General features: G+C 45.9%; 1 protein-coding gene across 3 annotated transcripts; it reads right to left on the bottom strand.

Moving 5' to 3' along the window:
* Positions 1 to 35: 35 nt before the first annotated feature.
* On the bottom strand, positions 36 to 19,892 carry HMGXB3 (HMG-box containing 3). Of its 3 annotated transcripts, none has more exons than XM_030283712.4 (20): positions 19,598 to 19,892; positions 18,822 to 18,969; positions 18,235 to 18,409; positions 17,076 to 17,639; positions 16,325 to 16,423; positions 14,678 to 14,809; positions 12,514 to 12,929; positions 11,994 to 12,169; positions 11,605 to 11,702; positions 10,926 to 11,024; positions 10,227 to 10,376; positions 8,300 to 8,598; positions 6,851 to 6,978; positions 6,171 to 6,302; positions 5,726 to 5,910; positions 4,931 to 5,150; positions 3,729 to 3,862; positions 3,226 to 3,342; positions 2,707 to 2,916; positions 36 to 1,990 (listed from the first exon to the last, which is right to left on the bottom strand). In XM_030283712.4, the coding sequence occupies exons 2-20, from the start codon at positions 18,965 to 18,967 to the stop codon at positions 1,520 to 1,522; spliced, it is 3,951 nt and encodes a 1,316-aa protein (XP_030139572.4). In that variant the 5' UTR covers positions 18,968 to 18,969; positions 19,598 to 19,892; the 3' UTR covers positions 36 to 1,519. The 3 variants fall into 3 exon arrangements, with proteins under 3 accessions (XP_030139572.4, XP_030139573.4, XP_030139571.4); XM_030283713.4 differs by having other exon boundaries at positions 8,300 to 8,601; positions 12,000 to 12,169; positions 19,598 to 19,891; XM_030283711.4 differs by having other exon boundaries at positions 8,300 to 8,601; positions 19,598 to 19,876.
* Positions 19,893 to 21,627: the final 1,735 nt, after the last annotated feature.

Raw genomic sequence — 21,627 nt, 5'->3', positions numbered from 1 at the left:
AAAAAAAAAAAACAAACCACAAAAAACAACCCAAGTCACTTGACCACAGTTTCACCCCCAAAATTGGAGATAATTTATTAAACTTTATCACTGACTGAAAAAAGTCACTAATGTCTCTTATAATAAGTTAATGTTCTTAACAGAAAAACCCCAAGCCATGATTACTGCATTTGCTCAGACTTAATACATTTACTTTAACAGTACGGTACTCAATAGTTTCCCCTTCACAGAAGGGAGTTTTCAACCACACCGCAAGCCTCAGAATCTTCCCCACTGCTCACTCAGACAAAATAAATTCCCAAGATGGCAACTTAGCAGTCTGGCATCCTGCTTGTCTCCTCTGCAGGTCACAGCAGACACCAAACACCTTCACCACCAGCCATGGGCAAAGGGAGCTGCAGCAATGACAGCTCAGCTTTGCACCCACAGCCCCAGGTGTTCTTCAGGTGTGCCTCAGAGGCAGAGGTCTCATCCTGACTCCTCTCAAGGGGCTGACAAAGCAACCTGGGCAGCAGGAGACTCCTCTATAACCCCCAGAGAGCTGTGAGAACATGGGCAGGGCAGGTGTGACACCTGACAAAGTGATGAGATTGCACACGTCGATGCAGCTCTCCCAGCATGTCCATGAGGGTGGAATACAGAACCCTGCTCACTCTGGTGGTACTGCATTCATCATTCCTCCTTGATCCCACAGACAGTGTTTGAGTGTCCCTCCCCTCTCCACAGCCACCCCTTGCACAGCACTTAAATCATCCTCCAACCCCTCAGCTGCCCTGGGGCTCAGTTCTTACCTTACCATACAGAACACTCTCCTCTCACTGTACCTTCTGGCTTCTAAGTTATTAGTGCTCATGTAAAGGGACAAACAATTCTAGAAACTCCCTGAAGCCAAAGCACCGACAATCCTGGACCATGAGTGCAGCCTCCAGGGAGGCTCCCCAGATACAGCATGTTAAAGCAGCTCCTCCTCCTCAAGACTCCTTGCAGCCAATGCCTGAGAGCTCTGCAAGTTTACCAAGCAGGAGTCAGTATCCTAAATTCACCTATTCAGAATGTTTTGGGGGAAATTGCTGTAGCCATCTACCATTTTTGCCTGGTCCCACACCCCCAGCCCTGCCACCAATAAGCACAAAGAAGTCAGCAAGCAAGATTCAGAATTAAAAAACCTGTGTGTGCTTGACCACGCACACTCCCTGCTACCAACAACTCCTCTCCCCTCTCTAGCTGCAGGGAGGGCAACATCCCACAGCCCTGAACAGCAGGTGCATCACATGCCTTGGAGGCAGTTGCAGCCTTCTGCAAGGGGGTGACAGACCCATGCTCGCAGCAGCTATCACGATGCTATGGAAGCACAGAGCTCTTTGGTCAGTAACAGCAGTCAAAGCCACCAGCATCACATCTCCAACCTGTGGAGGTCGATAAAATAAAAAATAAACTCTCAAGCCAGACAGCGGCAAAAGCTGGCTCAGCCCACCCATCCACACGACCAGAGAGAAAACCCAACAAGCTGTTTTGCTACTCAGCAACCTCTATCCTCCTCCTGCTTCCCCTCCTCATCCTCTTCCATTTCTGTTTTGATCTGGGCCACCCCGAGCCGGTAGAGCGCATCACGGATCACCACCTCCCCGGGCTGGCAGCTCTGCACGATCTCCTGGATCTGCCTGTTCACGATTTCCCTGCTGGTGAGGAAGTCCATGAGGCGGTTGTAGAGGTAATAGTGCATGGGGTTCTCGAAGGTGATGGGCCGCTGGCGCACGTTGCTGGTTTTGCTGTCGCTGATGGCGGCGGCGATGGCGCCGTACGGCTCCAGCTCGCGGCACAGGGAGATGCAGCGGTGCCGCGCCGTGGGGTCCCAGGGGCCGCTCTGCTCCGAGCCCGCGTGCACGATCCGGCGCGCCGAGGACTTGGTGATGGGGTGCTGGAGGGAGTGCTCAGCCACCGTCACGTCTACGCTGTAGTGCTGGTCCAGCAGTTCAGGGCAGGACACGTACTGAGGGAGAGACACACGCACACCAGGTGGAACAACAAGTAACATCCCCACAGCTGAGAAGACAAAACTACTGGCTGGCCAAACTTCAACCAACACTGTGACCCAGATCAGAGGGAAGGCTAATTGATCCAGGCTTCCACTACATGCCACAAAGATGATATGTACACTCCCTCCTCGCTTGTATGCCCTCAGATAATCCCAAGGCATCAGGAACAATCTTTCTCTCTCACTTCCCAAGGAATAGCAGTAGTCTGAAAGAAGTGAGTTCCTGTGTCAAAATAAGTGAAGTGTTCCAAAGTTCATGATCTGAACTGTTACAATGCACTCCTAGCACAGCTCTTCCTCTTAAGGACAACTAATCAAACACAAACCCCAGGCAACACCCAATACATTCTGCTAAGCTTAGGAGTGATGCACGGGCAAAGCTTAAATCAGGAGATACTTATAAGGTCAAATTCACCCTTGGCAGAGTTCAAGACCAGGTTGGATGGGGCTGTAAGAAACCTGGCCTAATAAAGGTGACCCTGCCTGTGGCAAGAGGGTGAACTGGATGAGCTTTAAGGACCCTTCCAACCCGAACCATTCTGTGATTCTACGGATCTATCCCAAGCCACAATGGGATATGCCACAATGGGGGGAGGAGGGTGTTAATTTTAATCTCCCTTGCAGCTTTTCTATACTAGGCTGGCACAGCAGAGACCAAAAACATAACTAACCGTTGGAGGTTCCATGGGGTCAGAGAAGCAGCCCTGGTTCTTCCCCCACATCTGGGAAGTCAGGCCAGGCCAGCAGAGGTCTGCACAAAGCGCCACTGAAGAGGCTGAATCAACAACATACACTGGAGGCCAATGACGTGAGGATACCAACAAGTCCACGTGATCCCGAGCATTTTCTCCTCTTACTATGTACTTTGAGCCACACACAACCTAGAAAAAAGAAAGGACTGACAGCAGCAGCACAATAAAACTAAAAACTTACACGAAAAAAATCTAGTCTTAAAAACATTCAGCTTCCTTTCAGTAGCCAGAAAGTACTTTCTCTAAAGGTACTCTATTTCCTCATACACATTCACCTTGTCTTGGGGAATTTTTCAAGCCCTGAGGAACATGTTTCATTCCCAAGGCTCAGAGAAGCCCATTCCATTGCTTCTATTCAATAAGGAAGTTCCACGCTGTTAAGTCAAATCATAAACAGCCAAGGAAGAAAAGAAACATTGTGGCTCCAGTCTTCCCTACCTGATGTGGACACACTTTGTAGATTTTCCCTCCTGTGTGATGAGCAGAAGGTGGTGTAATGCTTGTCCCATTCTGTACAAACTCATAGAGAGCAAGGAGGGAGTAGCAGAGCTCGTCCTAGAAAAGACAAGCCCCAGAGAAAGTGACTAAAATAAACAGATTCCTGCAGAGAGGGAAAAGGCAGCATGCAAGGCCTCCCAAATCCTAATTTGCACTTCATCCAATAACTTCCTAATCCCACACTCAGCACTGTGAGGATGACAAGCAATTACACAATGCTGAGCCAGTGACAAGGTAATTACAGGCTTCCTTTCTTCTAGCCCACAAAGGTTCAATTTATTTCACCATGTGTAAATTATCCTATAACCTGCTGGCACCCATCCCTGCCCTTAGTGCAGTCAGATGAGAAATTAATTGTCTAGGATGGCAAGAGTGGATGAGAGAAAGACAGTGAAGAACAGCTCCACTCCTGCAGGCTTTTATGTGGGCAAACAAGCCATTACCTTTGTATGCGATGCTTCCCAGGGGATGCCACACTGTGTCAGAAAACTCTGCAGCTCTTCCTCACTGTAAAAGTTTATCAGCTCAGGCCTGAAGACTTCTTCCTGAAGGAGCCTCACCAAGGCACTCCCATTACCTGCAAAAGCAGGAAACAGGTTTCAGCACTCATTCTCAGGAAGGGAACTTACCAAAATAATTTCTTAGGAAGACTACAGAAGCAGAGATTGCACAACCCACAGCCAGCAAGAGAAAGCTGTGAACAGTCCTACTTGCAAAGCACGTCACAGACCACTTGTCTAGAGCCCTTCCCTGCTGAGGTCACCAGACTGAGCCCAGCATAGCTGCAGACTCCATAAACACTTATCTAACCCATCATTTGTAACCTTTAAATGACTGATGTGAGGACAACCAAGTGAAGAAGAGCAGAGATAAATGTTACTGCAGCCTTTGGACTGAACAGCTTCAGGCTCAGCCTTCACATCTCCCTGGTTCTTTCTCTGGAGCTCCACTTCCACAAAAGCCCACACAGCTCTTTTGCAGCCCAATTCTGAAGCAGCTGCAGCCCTGTCTGCAAAGCCAACTCACACACTTGTTAAGCTTGCAAAACCAGTTTTCCTTCCTATACACAACACCTAAATTCTTAAGGGAACCAGGTGCTAACTGACCTTAGCTCCAGATCTGAGATTATTCCTCTCACTGTTTCTTATTCCATGCAGTCAACATGCAGTGGATGTACTGAATGTTGGCAACTGATCAGGACTAGCATATCACTCTCCTAGCTTTTTCTCAAGTTCTGTAAAAACTTATTCACCCTTTATTGAGATTGTAACAGAGACGCCAAGCACTACCAGTAACTTCCACACTCCAAGTATCAGCCCAACATGAAACAAACACTGACTGGCATTGAAGATGTGCATGCATCCCTCTGCAATCAGACTTTATCTCACCTGAAGTGCAATGCTCTCAAGTCCCCCATGTCTCAAATGCATCAGAGCCCACCAGTGCATCCAAACTTCACAGGAAAAGCCAAGCCTCAAGCAGCAAAGTAGCCTGAGAATAGCTGAATTCACCTCAATGTTCCTGCCTTTTCTCAGCACACTTTCAGAGTGTCATGCAATCAGCAATTCTTAATGTTAAACATCACCAAGACTGAAGTCACCAACACATCAAGCACTCCCCTAATAAGCACAACCTGAGCCATTACCTGGCACTGGCTGTGTATGCAGGTTCTTGTCCTTCTCTGTATTGATCACCACTGCTCCTCTCATCAGTGGAGGGAAGAAAGGAGCAACAATAGAGGCATCAAACTTTGTGATGGGGATACTAGAAGGAAAAGCCACCTGCTCAATCACCTCTGTCTCCATTGTGGACCAAAAGTCTTCTACATTCACTTCACTTGATGGCAAGTATTCTGGCCAAGTAAACTATAAAGAGAAAGAAAGAGTGATCAAATACAAACAACCACAGTTCATTTGACAGTTTTATGCCAGTCTCACTCATGGCATGAGGACTATCCAGGAGAGTGCAAGATGATTTCAGTCTCCTAAAGCTTCCCACAACCACTTTGCATCAGATAAGACTCAAAATTTGACATATTTGACATAAAAGCAAGACATGCTACATTCCCCTACTAGGGCTTTTTCCTCATTAGGGAAGATAGCACCTCAGCGAAACTTGAGGAAAAAAGGAATGTGTTCATGTCAAAGGAAGAAGGCCAAATTCAACAACCTCCATCCAAGGTTCCTACTGCCCAAGGCTGATGGACAAAAGCTGTGGTCCAGGGACAAAGGATCTTGTTTTCCCTGAACTACACACCAACATCTCTAAGAGGAAGCACAGGCATTGCTGCTCCAGCCACATCCTCTTGTCAGGCATCAGCAGAAAACCACTCACAAAGGTCTCATGTATTTATCGTGCATCATGAAGACCAGAGTCAGCAAAAAATCATTATAATCTGCTTTGAACACGAACAGGATATGAGCTGTGGAAAAAAACCTACCTCTATATTTTTCAGTGCTAGGACATTTTCCATATTCCTCTGGGCTATTTCCACCTTGGGGGTTATGCCACAGATTCCACAGATCATATCATTGTAATCCCGGACTGTCAGGCATTCAAAAGCCCAGTAGCCATTGCACAGCAGTTCCTGGAGCTGACCCTGCTCATCAGGGCTCAGGCTTTTGTCTGAAAAGAGAAGATGCCACTGTTACAGTTTTCATGTCCTGAAGCCAGTGGAGAGGTAGAAGGGCTCTCCTACACAGGATAAAACCAAACTTGCCCTTCAGAGAATTGTTACAAAGAACTGGTAATAGAGGTACTGTTTGGTTTAGGAAGTGATTTAATAGAAACTCTAAAATAAATGAGGTCTGCCTTTTTATAACCTAACAGTAATCATCAGGTCACAGATTGGTATGTTATGGTAAAAAGCAAGAAGAAAAACCCACCAGTTTGCTCCTGAACAGAGTCAATGATATTGCCAACAGCCACTCTGGGATCCTCTCCAAGTTTAATGTGGTTTCGGATTGCAAACAGAAGATCCAAGCTCACTAACAATTTGTTACCCACATTGAAAAGGCCTGCAGTTAAAACAAGACAGTTATTGTCTGTAGGGTTCCAGATCTCCCTCACAAAGAAATATATTCCTTACTGATACACAACACACTCACGAGTACAGTTTAGAGGATAATGGAAACACAAACAGTGCTTCTGCACCTCTGAAATGCAGCGTTCCCTGCTGAAAGATCAGCTCCTTTCACAGACTTGTCTGTTGATTTAAAAAGCTACAAGGAACAGCTGTCTATCCATCTCACTAGCCAATGCCATGAAACAGCACTCTCCAGAGATGTCTCTGACTATGATCTCAGGGGCTGCATTGCAGAACTCAACATTCACATAGAGACCTACACCAGTGAATCAAGGCGTCTTCCTCACTAGAACATTCATGTATTTTCACTCACAAATACAGATTTACTTGCAGAATAAGCAGAAGCAATTAAAAGATAATTCAAATTTAATGCACTGGGGAAATGACGAAGCTTTTCTGTGCCTGGACAATGCCCTGATACAATCCCAAGGCTTCCAAAGGGTTCAGATGTAGTCATGCTGTATGCTAACATTTTCCTACCTGTGTAAATGTCAGTGAAGCTATGGAGGGCCAGACACTGCAGGTTCAAGCACACTTTGACCTGAGCTGTAACCACCTGTAACCGATTGGCTGTCAGCAGCCAGCATTCCTGAGGACCAGCAAGGGAACTGCAACACACAACAAAGAAACCACTCTGAGTGAAGCCAATGGGTTTTTTAGTCCAGCCCTGCAGTAACTTCAGACATTCCAGTTGACATGAGTTCATTATTATGTAAATCTAAACCAGCTCACCACATCATATCACACGAGAAAAAGTTACATTTTAAAACAGATTTCCCAGGCAGAGTCAGGTCACTGCCCACATTTTTTTAAACAGCGCTAGAGCATGCCTTCAGCTCCACACAGTGGGCATCTACTCTTGGAGAGGTAGAGAAAACCTGTGGTCCCAAGCTGCCCTGGGAGAAGTGTCTGTACCATTGCTGTGGTGATCAGTAACACATTCCACCCGCCAGCCTGTCCTGCACACAGATTCAGAAAGGTCTGCTCCTCTACAGTGTAACTGACAAGGAGAAAGTTCAGACAGCAGAGTGCCAGTGGCTGAAATACTGCTGTCCACCTGAGAAAGCAGGAATCAAAGCCAAAGTCAACTCCTTCCCACTGGCAGGGCTTCAATTAGAGCCTATGCAGGCACATGGGAGAGTCCCATATGCAGAGCACTGCAAAGCAGCCAGGCACAGGCAAGGACTTACAATGCACAGGTTGGTAAGGAAACAAAAAATACAGAGCATAAAAAGCATCTCTTCTGGAAAGATCCCAATTAGTGCCAGCCTGACCAAAGCAAATATCCATAATTTGTATTAAGATTTTTTTTTTTTTTGGTGGAAGAAAGAAACAACATTAAACTCCCTAACATTTTGCTGTAGGAAAAATTTTAGATCATGTTTTCAGAAACAGGAGGATATCTGGTAGACTCAGGGAAAAGATATCCTACAGGCTTTCATACAAATCTAGCTAAGGCAATCTAGCCTATGTACTAAAAGTTTCTGACAGTCCTTCAGGTTTCAATTTGGGTATTTTTTCCAAAAAAGCATTCACTCCAGCACACACTTAGAAATGAAAGGAATGGAAATATCATAAGCAAAAAGACAAACACAGGAAATACTCAGACCAGAGAGAGAGAGAAAAAGGACATCACACAATGTACATCTGTAAACACACAAGTTTTCCTCTCTCAACCTCAAAGCATCAGAATGGAAAACAAAGAGGGGATGACTAAGGAAAATACTCTTTCAAAAAGAAAAAAGCTACATCTAGACTTTGCAGTCACTCTTTGATCCTGCTAAATCTTTCCACACACATTGAGCTTACTCAGTGTCACTTTCACCAGCTTCACTACCAGGGGCCAAAGCAAATATTATTTTAGGCACACTCAGAACAAAGAAAATCAGCATGAGTTTGAAAGAGTCAAAATCCAAAGCAGAATCTTACTTCCGTCCCCCTTTGAACAAGGGGCTGTTACAGAGGAGGCACTGCACACATGGGGACTCGTAGTAGTTGGACCAGGAGGTCTGCTCGATGGTCACTGTCTCCTCGCTCACGTTGGACAGGATGAGCCGGGAGCTGTTGAGCTCGTGGATCAGGGTGAAGATCTCTGCCAGCTCCGACTCGTTCTCGGGGATCTGCATCACCTTGCGCAGCAGCTGCAGCGTGGACTGACGCTGCGTTTCCTTCTGGGACGGCGTCAGGGGCTCGCTGGTGTTCAGCACGTCCGGCTGGCCTGGACTGACCTCCTAGAAAGCAACACATCCAACTAGGCAAGCATGGGGATGAAACATTAAGCCCAAAGAAGTCATAAAAGGCAGCAGAAACACAGTAGCCTTTGCACTCAGTAAACCTGACTTCTACTCTACTGCTGAATCATTGACTCCACTTCAAGCTCAAATTACTTTAACAAAAATAGTTTATTACAGCCCAGCCCTTCTGGAACTCCTGCATTGCCAAACCATCACAGATTGGCCATTGAAATGTTACGTGCAGTGACTGGGGATCCAGAAGGTGAGGATAACCACCAACAGGTATATAAACACTTCAATAACCCTGACCACTTGAACCCCCAGTTTTCACTATCTTTCTCCACAGGTTATCAGGCACTGGCTCAGGGCAGCCTGCACAGCTCTCCAGAAGCTGGAGGAACCAAGTACTAATAGAGAACTGGGGGCTGTGATACACAGAATACACTGATCAATAACAACTGATCAGCTACAGTATACCCTTCTCCAACACATACCATCACAACGAAGTGCACAAACACAGGAGAACCAAACTCCAGGCTGTGCCAGGACAACAAAGAGAACCCAAGCAGGCTGATCTATTTAATCCCTGAAACTCTTCTGTCAACATTTCAACCTGGTTTTCTGACTAGTCTAGCAATGAGATAAATGATCAGTCAAAAGCCCAGAGACAACAATGAACTGTGTGACAGGAATGTTAAACAGATCTATAACCGAAAAACACTAAATGAGGAAGAGACAAGCCACATGCCTCTCAGAATGGAAGCTGAGCTAAGCACACTGCTGTTCCTTACACAGCTGTTTGTGTGTAAGTTTCACACAGGCCATCTCAGTTTGTTTGCATTTTTAAAGAAAAAACAAAACCGTTAAACAAAGTTATGTTTTTCAAAATAAAAAAAAAACGGCAAGTGGATGAGTCATTACTACATAGACTAAAATTCTGCCTATTTGCTGAGTAGGCATTTCAGCTAAGAGCAGGAAAGCTCCTTTTTTTTCATTTATTGTTTTAAAAACATCACAATTCAGTATGAAAAAAGCTAACCTCTTGCGACTGCAAAGGCAAACCCCAGAATTAATTACATCCACACAGAACAGCAGACAACTGAAAACATATTTATACACCAGAAAAAAAACCCTACATCCAGAAATAAATTCAGGTTGGAACTAAGATTGCTCTACAAACCCTTAAAAACAGGAAACTCTAATACAAGATGTACTAACTTAACTGACACTAGCCCCAAACTGCTCACAAAGCAGAGCATACTTGGGAGTTTCTTGATGAAGTCTGAAGTTCAGCAAAGCTGACACAACAATGCGGTGACTTCAAGGTCGATTTTCTCAACATGTTACTGACACAACAGAAGCACTTTTAGGTTGAGGAGACACCCAGTGGTAGCACTGGGTGTGCTCAGACTCTCTCAGCCTGATGCACCACTGCTACAGCAGTTCAACAAACATCATCCCAGATATTTTAAATAGAAACCATTCTGCCAGAAAAGTTTATCACAATGCAAAGATAAAAAAGCCCAAACCATATTTCCATGCTTCCACAGGGACTTGCAAACTAGATTCCTCTGCCTAGCTCATAACAGACATGTGATAGAACAAGCCAGCTTGAACCTTACCAGGGATTTTGCTGTCTTCTCAGTCCTGTCTTTGGCAAGGTTGTATCCACAGCTTGGACAGACCCGTGGCTTGTGCCTGTTTGTATACACATAGCTGCAGGAGGGGTTCTTGCATTTCCCTCTGCCACGCGATGTTGCTAATCCCAAATCCTGAATGACATAAAAGGGATGTTTGCTGACCTTAACTTTTAATAGGTGGACTCCATGATGTTAAAGGTCTTTTCCAGCCTGAATGACTCTATGAATCTAAGCCAACAAGATTCTAAAAAAGATTATTATAAATTTTACCTCCACTTCATAACATCTTGTTTAAACATCAATAGCAAGCCCTGTCATTTTGCACAGAATCCTTTAAGTAGCACTTAAACATTCTGGGGCCAGTTCTTCAGACCAGAAGAACATTAAATGCATTCAGAAACCCCTGATCCTCCCTGCTGAATTCAAGGAGGGGATGGGGATTATGCACTGGAACATGAGTTAAAATCCATCTCTTAACAAGGCCCCAGACATAACTGCAAAACAGAACACAGTCATCCTGGACTAGGTCTAGAGATGACACTTCACATCTTGAAGTGTCACAAATACATCTTGAAAACAAGATGTATTTGTGCAAATCAGCAAAACAGAAGCCCTGTACCATTCTCATCCCAGAGAGGACACTCCCCGTGGCAGAAGTCACAGAAGTTGAAAAATTCTCACCAAAGTTACAGTGCAACTGTACTTGTAGGAAGGGAATATGTCTGGTTTGACTTCTTCAACTTTAACCTGAGATGCCCTGCTTGTCACAGAACTGTGGAGCTAGAGATTGAAATCAGAAAAAAAAACACTCATCAGACACCTACTACTAAATACATACATGCACCAATATAATTACCTATTAGCATTCCTTCCCCCAAGAGATTAATTAATGTTCATTTAATATTCATAATACCATAAGACACTATTTTGCATGCAAAGGAATTACAATTCAGAGATTCATTTCAGCACCTGGGCATACTCAGTCATATTTTACATGTGAAAATCTTAGTATTCAATATTGCATGGCAGATTATCAAAGCACCAGCAGTTTCTTAAAACATCTTCTGGAAGTAGCTGGGAGGTTCCCAAAGTAACCAACAGCAGGATTGTCCAACAGCATCTCTCAGCTCAGCTCCCACACTCAGCCACCAAGCAGTCATTCTGTTATCCAGCCATACAATAAAAACAGCCACTCACAGATCTCATCATCATAAGGCTGCTACATGTTTTGTTCTATTTCTCACTCAGGTCATATCACTCACCTGGGAGAAGAAAGAAAAAAAAAAAACCCAAACAAAAACCACAAACAAAACCCTCCCCCCAAAAAATCCAGGAAAATAGTTTGCATTTGAAGAACAACCTTTTGCTCCTCAGCAGTTGGTGGCTGCAGAACTGACTGGCCCAATTGTTTCAGTGTACTGGGTTTCAAGCCTGATGTTCTCACAGGGGAATGCTTGTCTAGAAGGAGGAAAGAGATGCACCAGGTAAAATGTGAGAAAACAAGTTTTATTGCTTTCTAACATCTTTGTTAAATGCTACTGTAGTCATGTGAGATCTTTCCTCTGAGCTTGAAATAACCCAAGCAGGTGTTTCATGACCCAGTTACTCCACTCAGGCAGAGACAAACTGTTTTTTTCCTAGCATTGGTAACCACCTCCCCTGAAATCTAAATTATTATTGGTAGACACCACTTCAGGAAGGGGAGGAATGACAACAGCTCCCAAAGCATACAGAGAATGCTGCTTTTACCAGTACTTGCAAAGGCCTGCCTGCTGCTCAGCTGCTCTGTGCGGGCTTCTCTCCTCACGCGGATTGGAGCAGGCAGAATGGCTCGCATGGGTCTGGCTGCAGCCAGCAAGGAGGGCTTGGGTCTTGGTTTACTCTTTACTTCTTGTCCCTTGTGTGTAGCAGCTGTTGCATCAGTTCTGAAAAACAAGAGCTACAAGTGGAAAAATATTCCATCTATTTCCCTTCAGCTTTTCTCTTTTCCCTGAATTGTGCTTTGTTAGCACACTAATCACAGCTATTGCAATAGAAAGAGAGACAGTGCTAAGGCTGCATCTGCCCTGTGACTACAATCTGTCACTTAAAAAAAAATAGTTCTGATGGACAAAGACTCAAGGAACAAGCCTGAACTGGCACAAAAACAGACAGCAAACACAGTAAGTCTTACAGGAAGCACTGCCAACAGCCTTCAACTTCTTGGACTAGTCCCACATGCACACAATAGGCACCATATGCTCCCATAACACATGGAAAACTGACTCACCCCACCACTGGCTTTTTCACAGAGGCATTTGGACTCAAAACCTCAGAAGACGTCGACATCCCCAGCCCTACACTTCCTTTCTCTGCCTGCTCCGAAGAGGTGTCTGCTTGCCGCTGGCTCTCTTGGCCCAGCTCCACTCCAACAGCATTTCTCCTGTCTTCAGCAAGCACATTATTTGGGAGAAAGTGGCCCTCAGAGATGATCACTTCCTCCCACTCCATCTCAGGCATCTGCCCTCCGACAGGCACAGCATTCAGCAGCTGGCTGACAGCTTCAGAGCTCTCCAAGGCAGACTTGGAGGAGCTCTTGCTAACGGCCGTGGGTTCTGTGAGGGCTGACTGCTGACCTCTTTTAGCTGCTGGAGTTTTAAGAGAGGTGCCTGAATTTGGCTCAGATTTGCTTTTTGGTTGCTTTTCCTGGAAACAAGGAGAGAGTCACATTTCAGAGCTTTCAGCTTTCACAGATAAGCAAGTCCCCAGCACATATGCCATGTTTCCCATGGCCTATTGGATCAAAACAGCAAAATTCCAAGTGTTTAAGCAGTGAATTGTAAGGGAGTAGACAGACAGCATCTCCTACAACAGCAAAGACCCTGCTGACATTGTATCTGGCCTCTTGGCCCTTCATGTATTATTTTTAGACACTGTTTACTTTGAAGAATCAATCTTTCTTAAACTCCCTTAAATATCACCATTAGCATCAACACCACAAAGTCACCCGTCACCTCTGTAGCAAGGGCCCACCTCCTACGCTCCTCTTTCATGGCTTCAGTTCTCTGATGCTGTCTGTTCTTCCACATTATTGAGCAATCAAAGAGAGTTACAACAGAGAATTTGCATCTTTTGGATACATGCTTTCAGAAAAGCAAGCATGTGAGCCAACCAGAAAACAGGATTACTTAGGAGGATTTTCTGACTTTAAGAAAAATATTGCTTCCAAGACTAAGGCTATAGAAATCATTGTACTGGAGTCAACAAAGGTACAATGAACTCAACAGAAATATATCAGAAATGGAATCAAGCAGATCAGAGTAATTCTGAAAGACAAAAAGGAAAACTCCTTCTAAAACCTTTCAGTTCTAACCAGGGTAGGATTGAACAGCAGCAGACATGCCCTGATTGGGCAGAATCCAGAAGTACTTTTTGCATTCAGCCATCTCTCTACCTCAGACAGTTTACCAAACAAAAGTGAAGATGTCACCATCACTATTTGTACCCTACCACACAGGAAGCTCAGCCTTCAGCTCAGACACCACAGAGTTTGCAAGCTGCCCAAAAGAGTTCTCATCCCTGAATGTTTAATGGATCCAGACACAAAACAAAGGAAGTTTAGAACAAATCCACACAAAGCCACTGAATGTCAATGCCAATTTTCATACTGAGAACATTCTTTAAATTGTGTCTGAGGAGTCTTGCTTCAGACAGAAATGCACATCTGTTCAGTGCCAAGGTTTAAGGATCAAGTGTTTTTTTTCTGTACACAGCTAGCAAAGATGCCAATAGCTTAAGCAAAGTAGGCATCATGCAGAGAAAGACTTTTCCACTCAATCAACTCTACCAACACCTGGAAACTTCCTTCTAGTCAGAGGTCAGAACATCATTATCAGACACATGGCCATGAGACAACAATACCAAACAGCACTTCAGCTTCCATTACATCAATTTTATTAACAAGCTCCTAAAGGATTGTTGACTGAGAGTTGTTCCTCCTCTCTGTTAAAAAAACAACGTTGAAAGACCACAGAAAACTAAATTTGTGGAAAAACTTCAAATGTCAGTATTAATTACCACAAAACAACTTCCCAAACTTAGCTGGGGCTCTAGCAGGAAGAACAGGCAATGCCTTCCAAGTCACAGGAACTGTGCAGGGAGAGGGCCAGAAGAATGTGTATCCTCTCAATGAGAGAACTAGCAAATGCAGCCCCATCTATTCTAACAGATATGAGCAGCATCTTTACCCAAGGTGTGATGATTTCAGGTCTCACCTTGGCTAAATGTCCTCTGCAACAGTGACTTGCTCCAGCACATGCACTGGACCACAAATGCAGGGATAATTTCTGGTATATCTAACCTCCTGTGCTAGATCTACAGGTCTAGAAGTATCACAGGCATGCACAAAAACAGAATGTTTTGTCTCGAAGTCAGGAAAGGAAAGACAAATTTACCTTTGGGATCCATTTCCCTCCCAGGAAGTTCCCACACGTTGGGCATTTTGGTGGCTTATGCCTGGTGACATAAGTGAAGGAACAGCCAGGATTGGTGCAATTTCCATGTCCCCTGCGAGTATAGGTGGTTGTCTGAAACAAGAATTGTCAAGAATTTGTCTACAGACTGCAAAGCTGTGCTTATCACTTCTTTTTCCTCATAAGTACCTTACAAATGTTATTTGGCAAATCACCAGCTTTCCACTATTATTCATTTTACTGAAGAAACACCACACAGCTGGGTCAGAGTGAGTCAGCACCATAACTACTGCAAGTCTAAATGCTCAGTCTACACAACAGCCTCTGGCACTACCAGAATTTAGATCAACTTGCAGAGCAAAGATGAACAATGCACATAACCTCCTGGAGAGGCTAATCTTGCATTTACAGTGATGTAACATTATTTTTTTGAACATGAAAAAGTTATAGTCAGGTGGCATTAAAATGCTTCTAACAGCGATCCACAGTAAGACAAGATGTGATTAACGCTCATGACAACACAGCAAAAAGACTTGAAGACAAGTACTCATGATGCAAAGGCAGTTTCGCCAGTAATTTGTTGCTGTATGGGATGGTCAAGTGTTCCCTATTCCTTCACTGTAACTTGCTATGAACTACTGAAACATGAGCAGCATCACCAGGCACTATTTATACAAACAAATAAAGCAGAACATGTCACCTTTGCCAGGACAACTGCACTGACACATTTGAGTTTTTGTCAGCATAGCACTTCCCAATATCCTGTTCTCAACACTCCCGAGGGAGCTGTTGTACTGTAACTCCCTAACTAGGTACAGATTTCTTCTAGAAATGCAAGTGCTGCTGTCAAAGAAATGAGTCAATTTTAACCAGATCATTCTCAGGAACAAAGACCTGAGGTATTTCCGTTCTCCCCAAGACAACTGGAAGAGCATCACACTATGCACCACTATAAATATCTGCGGTGTTCCACCAGCTGGAAGCATTGAGAACCTGGAAAACAGGATTTGATGCTAGCTTATATAACAGAAGGAGCTGCAGTACTGACTGTACAATGAACTCCCAAAATGGCTACAAAAACACTCCAGGTGGCTGGAGAGGTTAGATTAGTGAAATAATACTATTCTTCCTCATGCAACATGCCACACAGCCTTTAACATATTAAAGGCTTCTCAAAACCTCAGGTCATTGCTCCCCTCCTGTCAAAGAGCTTTGGAGTTCATGTTTTCCTGCCATAAGAGCAGATCCCTGCCCTTAAAGGGATGGACACTGCTTTTTATGAAGACAAATATGTATCCAACAAGTGGATGTAGATGGCTACACAGAAACTGCTGTTGGCCAGATGTGTTGTGATAGCTTTATCTACTCCACCTGTTTCCAAGAATTCCCTGAGGATGAACACAGAAGAAATGAGCCCTGTAAGACACTGTAGGAAGTCAGAGACCCTTTTAGCCTATGCAAGACATAACACAAGAGACAAGAAATACATCAACTGATAAGGTGACTCCAAATTAGATAATCTTTAAAACCTGAATCATGAGCAATCCCCTCCCTCTAACATCTTTAAGACAAATCTACAACAAATACAGCCAAACTTTAACACAACATATGAAACTCTGAATTTCTTACCAATTTAATTGATGCTGGGTTCTCCACAACAGAATGAGCTGGCAAAGGTAACATGATAAACTGTGTTGCAGGTGTGGAGGAGCTACTCTCTTCAGTATCCTAAAATGAAGTCAAAGGGAAAATACATGCAGAAAACAAGACATGGTGACCCATATCCCTCCCTCTCATGAACATTAATGTGTCTTAAGGACTGATGAAACCAGAATACAGGACAGAGTAACAACCATTTCAAAAGCAATGGCCTTTCCAGATGTACTCTGGAAATTACCAAACTCCTCAAACAAAACAGAGAATACGGCTCTTCACAGACTAAGGTTTCTATGACCGATCCCTAAAACTTCAGCTTAAAAGGACTCCTTTCTACCTCTCTGCAACCAGGAAAACAGCTATCAGGGGCACAGCAGCAGCATTTTTTCTCACCCAAATCTTGCAGTGCAACTGCAGAACCCAATTAGTGGCGCTGCAATACCTCAAATATTGTTATAACAAACAATTTAAAGAACTCAGTCATGTTAAGACACAATTGATATCAGTACAGCGCTGAGTCAATCTGCAAGTAGAGACATCTCAGTCCAGGAGTTACTTCTGCATCATTGATTACAAAAGTTTCTGTTTCTCTCAACACTGAGCAAGTTGGGCAATCAGAGGATCTCCTGCACCCACTGAGGATCTCAAGTTGAATGGGGGAAAGAGCACTCAGATGTTTCAGGTGAGATCTGGCAGGAGCATGAGTATCACTGGAAAAACTTACCCTCCCAGTCACCACAGTGACCACAGACACCCCATCGGGCACCTGGGGACGGGCCACAGCAATGCCCCCGTTGGAGATGTCTGTGGAGCTGCTAACCAGGGTCTCCTCAATAACCACCTGGGCTGTCTGGTACGGTTGTCCTTCTATTTCCAAAGAAGCCTCATCCAAGAGGATCTCTCCAGCCACTTTCTCTGCCACAGGCCCAACATAATGAGAGAGAACCTCTGAGGTAACTGCTTCATCTGCAGCCTCGGGCTGGGCAAAGGCTGCCGTGTCCTCTGCCAGCCCCTCGATGGCAATGCACGGCTCCGAGCCGCCGGCCTGGCCCGAGTCCACGGAAAGGACGTTCTGCACGGCGTCACGGGGCACGCCGGTGACATTCCTGGGAGCTGCCAGGCCTTCGGATGCTGCCGGGCTCTGTGTCACACACAGCTCCAGAGACTGCCTGCTCCTGTCTTCTTGAAGAGTGGTTTTGGGAATAATTATATAATCGGAGCGAGGAAGAATCTTACGGAAGCCTGGAATGTCAGGGACTACTGCAGTTCGAGTGGATGACTTGGAGTTCTGTGGGCAAAACCAGAGGATGGAATGAATTGAGAATATGAGAAAAAGAGGAAATATGAGAGAAAAGGAGAAGAGAGAAGAAAAGGAGAAAACTGAGAGACAAAGAGGAGAAAAGGAGAATATGAGAAAAGGAAGGGATTCAGTTCTCAATCCTGCTATTTTAGTCAGAGGATGGAATAAATTAATATGAGAAAAGGAAGAGATTCAGTTCTCAGTCCTGCTATTTTAGTGCCTAAGGTTCAAATAATTTCCTGTAGTTTGCCGGGAACTTCTCCACATGACAGAGCCTGTAGAATCCCTCTCAGTCCTGGTTTTATCACCCACTTTACCAGTGCTCACTCTGATGAAAGGACACAAAAATAACTGCCATGAGCAGGTACCAGACATATCCATCCTGGATTACAAACCATCCTCCCTCAGCTGAACAGAAGGCAAAAGGAAAAAGGCAGCGGTCTCACACTGCTTCTCTAAAGGCTGCCCTGAGCAAGGATACAAACTAGAATCTGCAGTTAAATGACTCTCCCACACAGTGCTATGTAAGCAGGTAACTGCCTCTCTCCTCAGCAGCCAAAGAGCTTCCAGAAAGAGAACTCACCGGGTCCAGCCCCTCTTTCTCTAGCTTGGCTTTCTCCAAGTAATAGCTCTTTTCAGCCACACTGAGCAACCTCCAGCTCTCACTGATCTTTTTGTTGATTTCAGATTGAGGGAGGTGTGGAAGCTCTTGTTGTACTTTCAAGTAAATATCATAATAGTAGAGAAGGTAAGCAGATCTGAAACACAACCAGAAATTGAAATATTAATGTCACTCTACATAAACTCCTTCCTACATAAAATCCACAAGGTTTAGGTTTGTCTCAAGGTCGTGTGACATGAAAGTTACATTTTATTTGTAAATGCATTTTTTAATCAAATGTAAACTCTCTGAGGAGAGCCTCAGAAGAAGAGAACCTCAGAGGAACAGCCTAAGGCTAATTATTCTGGGGTAAACAAATTCTAAACTGAGCAACAGTGGCACCTGTAAAGAATGTCTGAGCAGGCCCAAAGTGTCAAGCTGATATTTCATATGCAATGTTTTACACTATGAAGTGTTCCAAGTGCACTGCAAAGTCCACTTATGTCAGAAACAAGGAAAACTGCTCCCACACCCTACAAAGGAACTAAATGAAGGCAGAAAGAACTTACCGAGGCTTCTTGGCTTTTTCTCCAGGATCACCAGTACTTTTATGTTTCTTCTTCTTCTTGGATGGCACCGGTGAGGTGTAAGTGTAAGTGCTCTCTATCTCCTCCATCACCACAGTTACCTCAGCGCCATCATAGGGAGCCTCCATGGCTGAAACACACATGCTGTGTTAGCTCTTGCCAAATTATACTATGCTTCTCCCAACAAACAGCACTTTTCATCACTTCAGTAAACTAACAGCACTGCAGGCATGTAAGTTTGACTCTAATTGAAACAAGATAACTATGTGTTCTCTATTCATCTACTTTTAGAAGGAAACTTCTGTTTCTACAATGTCAATACCATCAGCTCAGCGCGGATGCACTGCATCTGCATTTCCAGAGCTGCAATTGCGCGGGGAACTCTCAGGTAAGTCTGGTGACCCAGAGGGAGCCGCACACTCCGCCAGCAGCTGTGGGGCTATCAGTGTCACATCACGGCCACGCTACACAAGCCGGGCCGGAGGCTGGAGGAGAAGGACACCTCACAGCCCCTCACGCACCGCCAGCTCCCCGGGGCGCCTCGCTTGAGGGTGGCTGCAGTCCCGGGGCGCTGGAAGGCGGGGAGGACACGGGAGATAAAGGCAGCACGACGCACGCCGGGTACAGCCCCGGCAGGGCCCGCACCGCCGGTGAACCCAGGCGAGCCTCAGACCCCCAGTCCCGCCTCCTCCACACCGCCCGGGGCCAAGCGGAGCGGCGCGGCTCCCTCGGGTCCTGCTAAATGCGTCCCCACTCACCGGACAGCTCCGCGGCCGCGCGGGCGGGCAGGCGGCCAGCTGTGGTCACGTTCCCGCCGGGGCTCGGCGGCGTGGGGGAGGCAGCGCTGGGGCCAGGGGCCGGCCGCGCAGGGGGGAGCGTGAGTGCGGGCGGTGCGGAGCGGGCCGCCCCGGCATGCTGGGCCGGCTGCGGGCCGGGCCCGGGCGGAGCGGGGCTGCACCGGGGCCTCCGCGCCGGGGCCGCCGCCGGAAGTGACCGCGGCGGCGGCGTCCGGGGCACGGCGGGGCGGGACGGCGGCCGGGAGGGAGCCGCTGCTGCGCGTGCGCGGCGAGGGGACGGCGCGCGCGCGCCGCGTTCCCGCCATTTCTCGTGAGGGCGGCGGCGCGCGAGGGCGGCGCGGCGCAGGTACTGCTTAATTAGCGCTTAATTAGCCCTTAGCGTATAATTAGCCCTTAGTTAGCACAGGGCTCGGGCTGCGGCACTGCGTGCTGCAGGAACAGCATCGAGTTCCTGTGTGCTGTCTTCACGCATTTCTCCGTCCTGCACTCCTTGGAGCAGCAGTCCAGGCCTGGCCCTTCCCCTGGTGGAGAGCAGCAAAGCAGTGCGCCAGTGATGCCATTCCAGCAATCACAGAATCATTTCGGTTGGAACAGACCTCTGAGATCATCGAGTCCAACCTATAACCCAACACTGCCGTGTCAAACAGACCATGCATCCCATGTCCAGTGTTCCTTAAACGCCTCTGAGGATGGTGACTCCACCTCCTTGAGCAGCCCATTCCGCTGTCTAATCACCTTTTCTGTGAAAAATATTTGTTCAACATGGATTACATGGGGAATATGAGTCAGAATATAATACTCCTGCTGGTGAAAGAAGCCCCATAGTAATGAATACAGGCTAGTAATGAAATAGTTTTTCCAGGGAAATCAAAAGCAGCAGAACCAGTAAGAATACAGCTGAAGCCTGACTGGTAAGGCAGACACAATATACTCAAAAATCAGAAGATATAAAAGGGTTAGAATAATTAATAGCTAAATTTGTGAATAAATTCCTCTTACTGTTCAACCTAAACCTCCCCTGGGACAGTTTAAGACTAAATCCTCTCATTGTGTTGCTGGTTATGTCACTGTAATACCTATATATAATATATATAAATTTGTGTATATATCATATATATAATACACATATAAAATATATATAGTATATATATTTTTTAAAATAAATTGGAAAAGTTAATGAAAATAATTGATTAGGAAGGTTTCATAATTTCCAAGGGTTACCTGGGTATACACCCTCCTGTCAAGGACTTGCAGAGATAAGGTCACCCCCAAGCCTCCTTTGCTCTGGGCTAAACACACCCAGCTCCCTCAGTTGCTCCTGGACTTGTGCTTCAGACCCTTCCTCAGCTCGGTTCCCTTCTCCAGACACGCTCCAGCCCCTCAATGTCCTTCCTGAAGTGAGGGGCCCAGAGTCAGTCCACTGCAGTCAGCAGTGGAGTCAGTCAGGCCAGCAGGAGCAGGGAGCTCATCCTTCCCTGTGCTCAGCACTGGTGAGGCCAAACCTCGAGGGCTGCGTCCAGTTCTGGGCCCTCTGTTTGGGAAGGACGTTGAGAGCCTTGAGGGGCCACGAGGGATGATGAGGGGCTTGGACACACAAGCCCTGTGAGGAACGGCTGAGGGAGCTGGGGGTGTTCAGCCTGGAGAAAAGGAGACTCAGGGGTGACCTCAGCACTCTCTACAGCTCCTGAAAGGTGGCTGTGCTCAGGTGGGGTTGGTCTCTTTCTCTGGGCAGCAACAGACAGAACCAGAGGACACAGTCTCAAGCTGCACCAAGGGAAATATAGGTTGGATATTAGGAAAAAGTTTTTGACAGAAAGGATGATAAAGTTCTGGTATGGCCTGCCCAGGGAGGTGGTGGAGTCACCATCCTTGGATGTGTTTAAAAAGAGACTGGATGTGGCACTCAGTGCCATGGTTTAGTTGAGGTGTTGGGGCTGGGTTGGACTCAATTATCTTGAAGATCTCTTCCAACCTGGTCATTCCGTGAATTC

The sequence above is a fragment of the Taeniopygia guttata genome, chromosome 13 (assembly GCF_048771995.1).
Source record: "Taeniopygia guttata chromosome 13, bTaeGut7.mat, whole genome shotgun sequence".
In the NCBI taxonomy this organism is placed as follows: Eukaryota; Metazoa; Chordata; class Aves; order Passeriformes; family Estrildidae; genus Taeniopygia; species Taeniopygia guttata.
Note: the sequence above shows the minus strand (reverse complement) of the source record. Positions and strands in the feature narration are given on the sequence as shown.

What these genes read in the sequence shown, in the direction of transcription:
- HMGXB3 (XM_030283711.4), bottom strand. Translation starts at nt 18,967, where the DNA reads ATGGAGGCTCCCTATGATGGCGCTGAGGTAACTGTGGTGATGGAGGAG. An exon ending in AGAAAGAGGGGCTGGACCCG is followed by an intron (nt 17,640 to 18,234) that starts GTGAGTTCTCTT and finishes TTTTGCCCACAG; the next exon opens with AACTCCAAGTCATCCACTCG. An exon ending in GTGAAAAAGCCAGTGGTGGG is followed by an intron (nt 12,170 to 12,513) that starts GTGAGTCAGTTT and finishes CTTGTTTTTCAG; the next exon opens with AACTGATGCAACAGCTGCTA.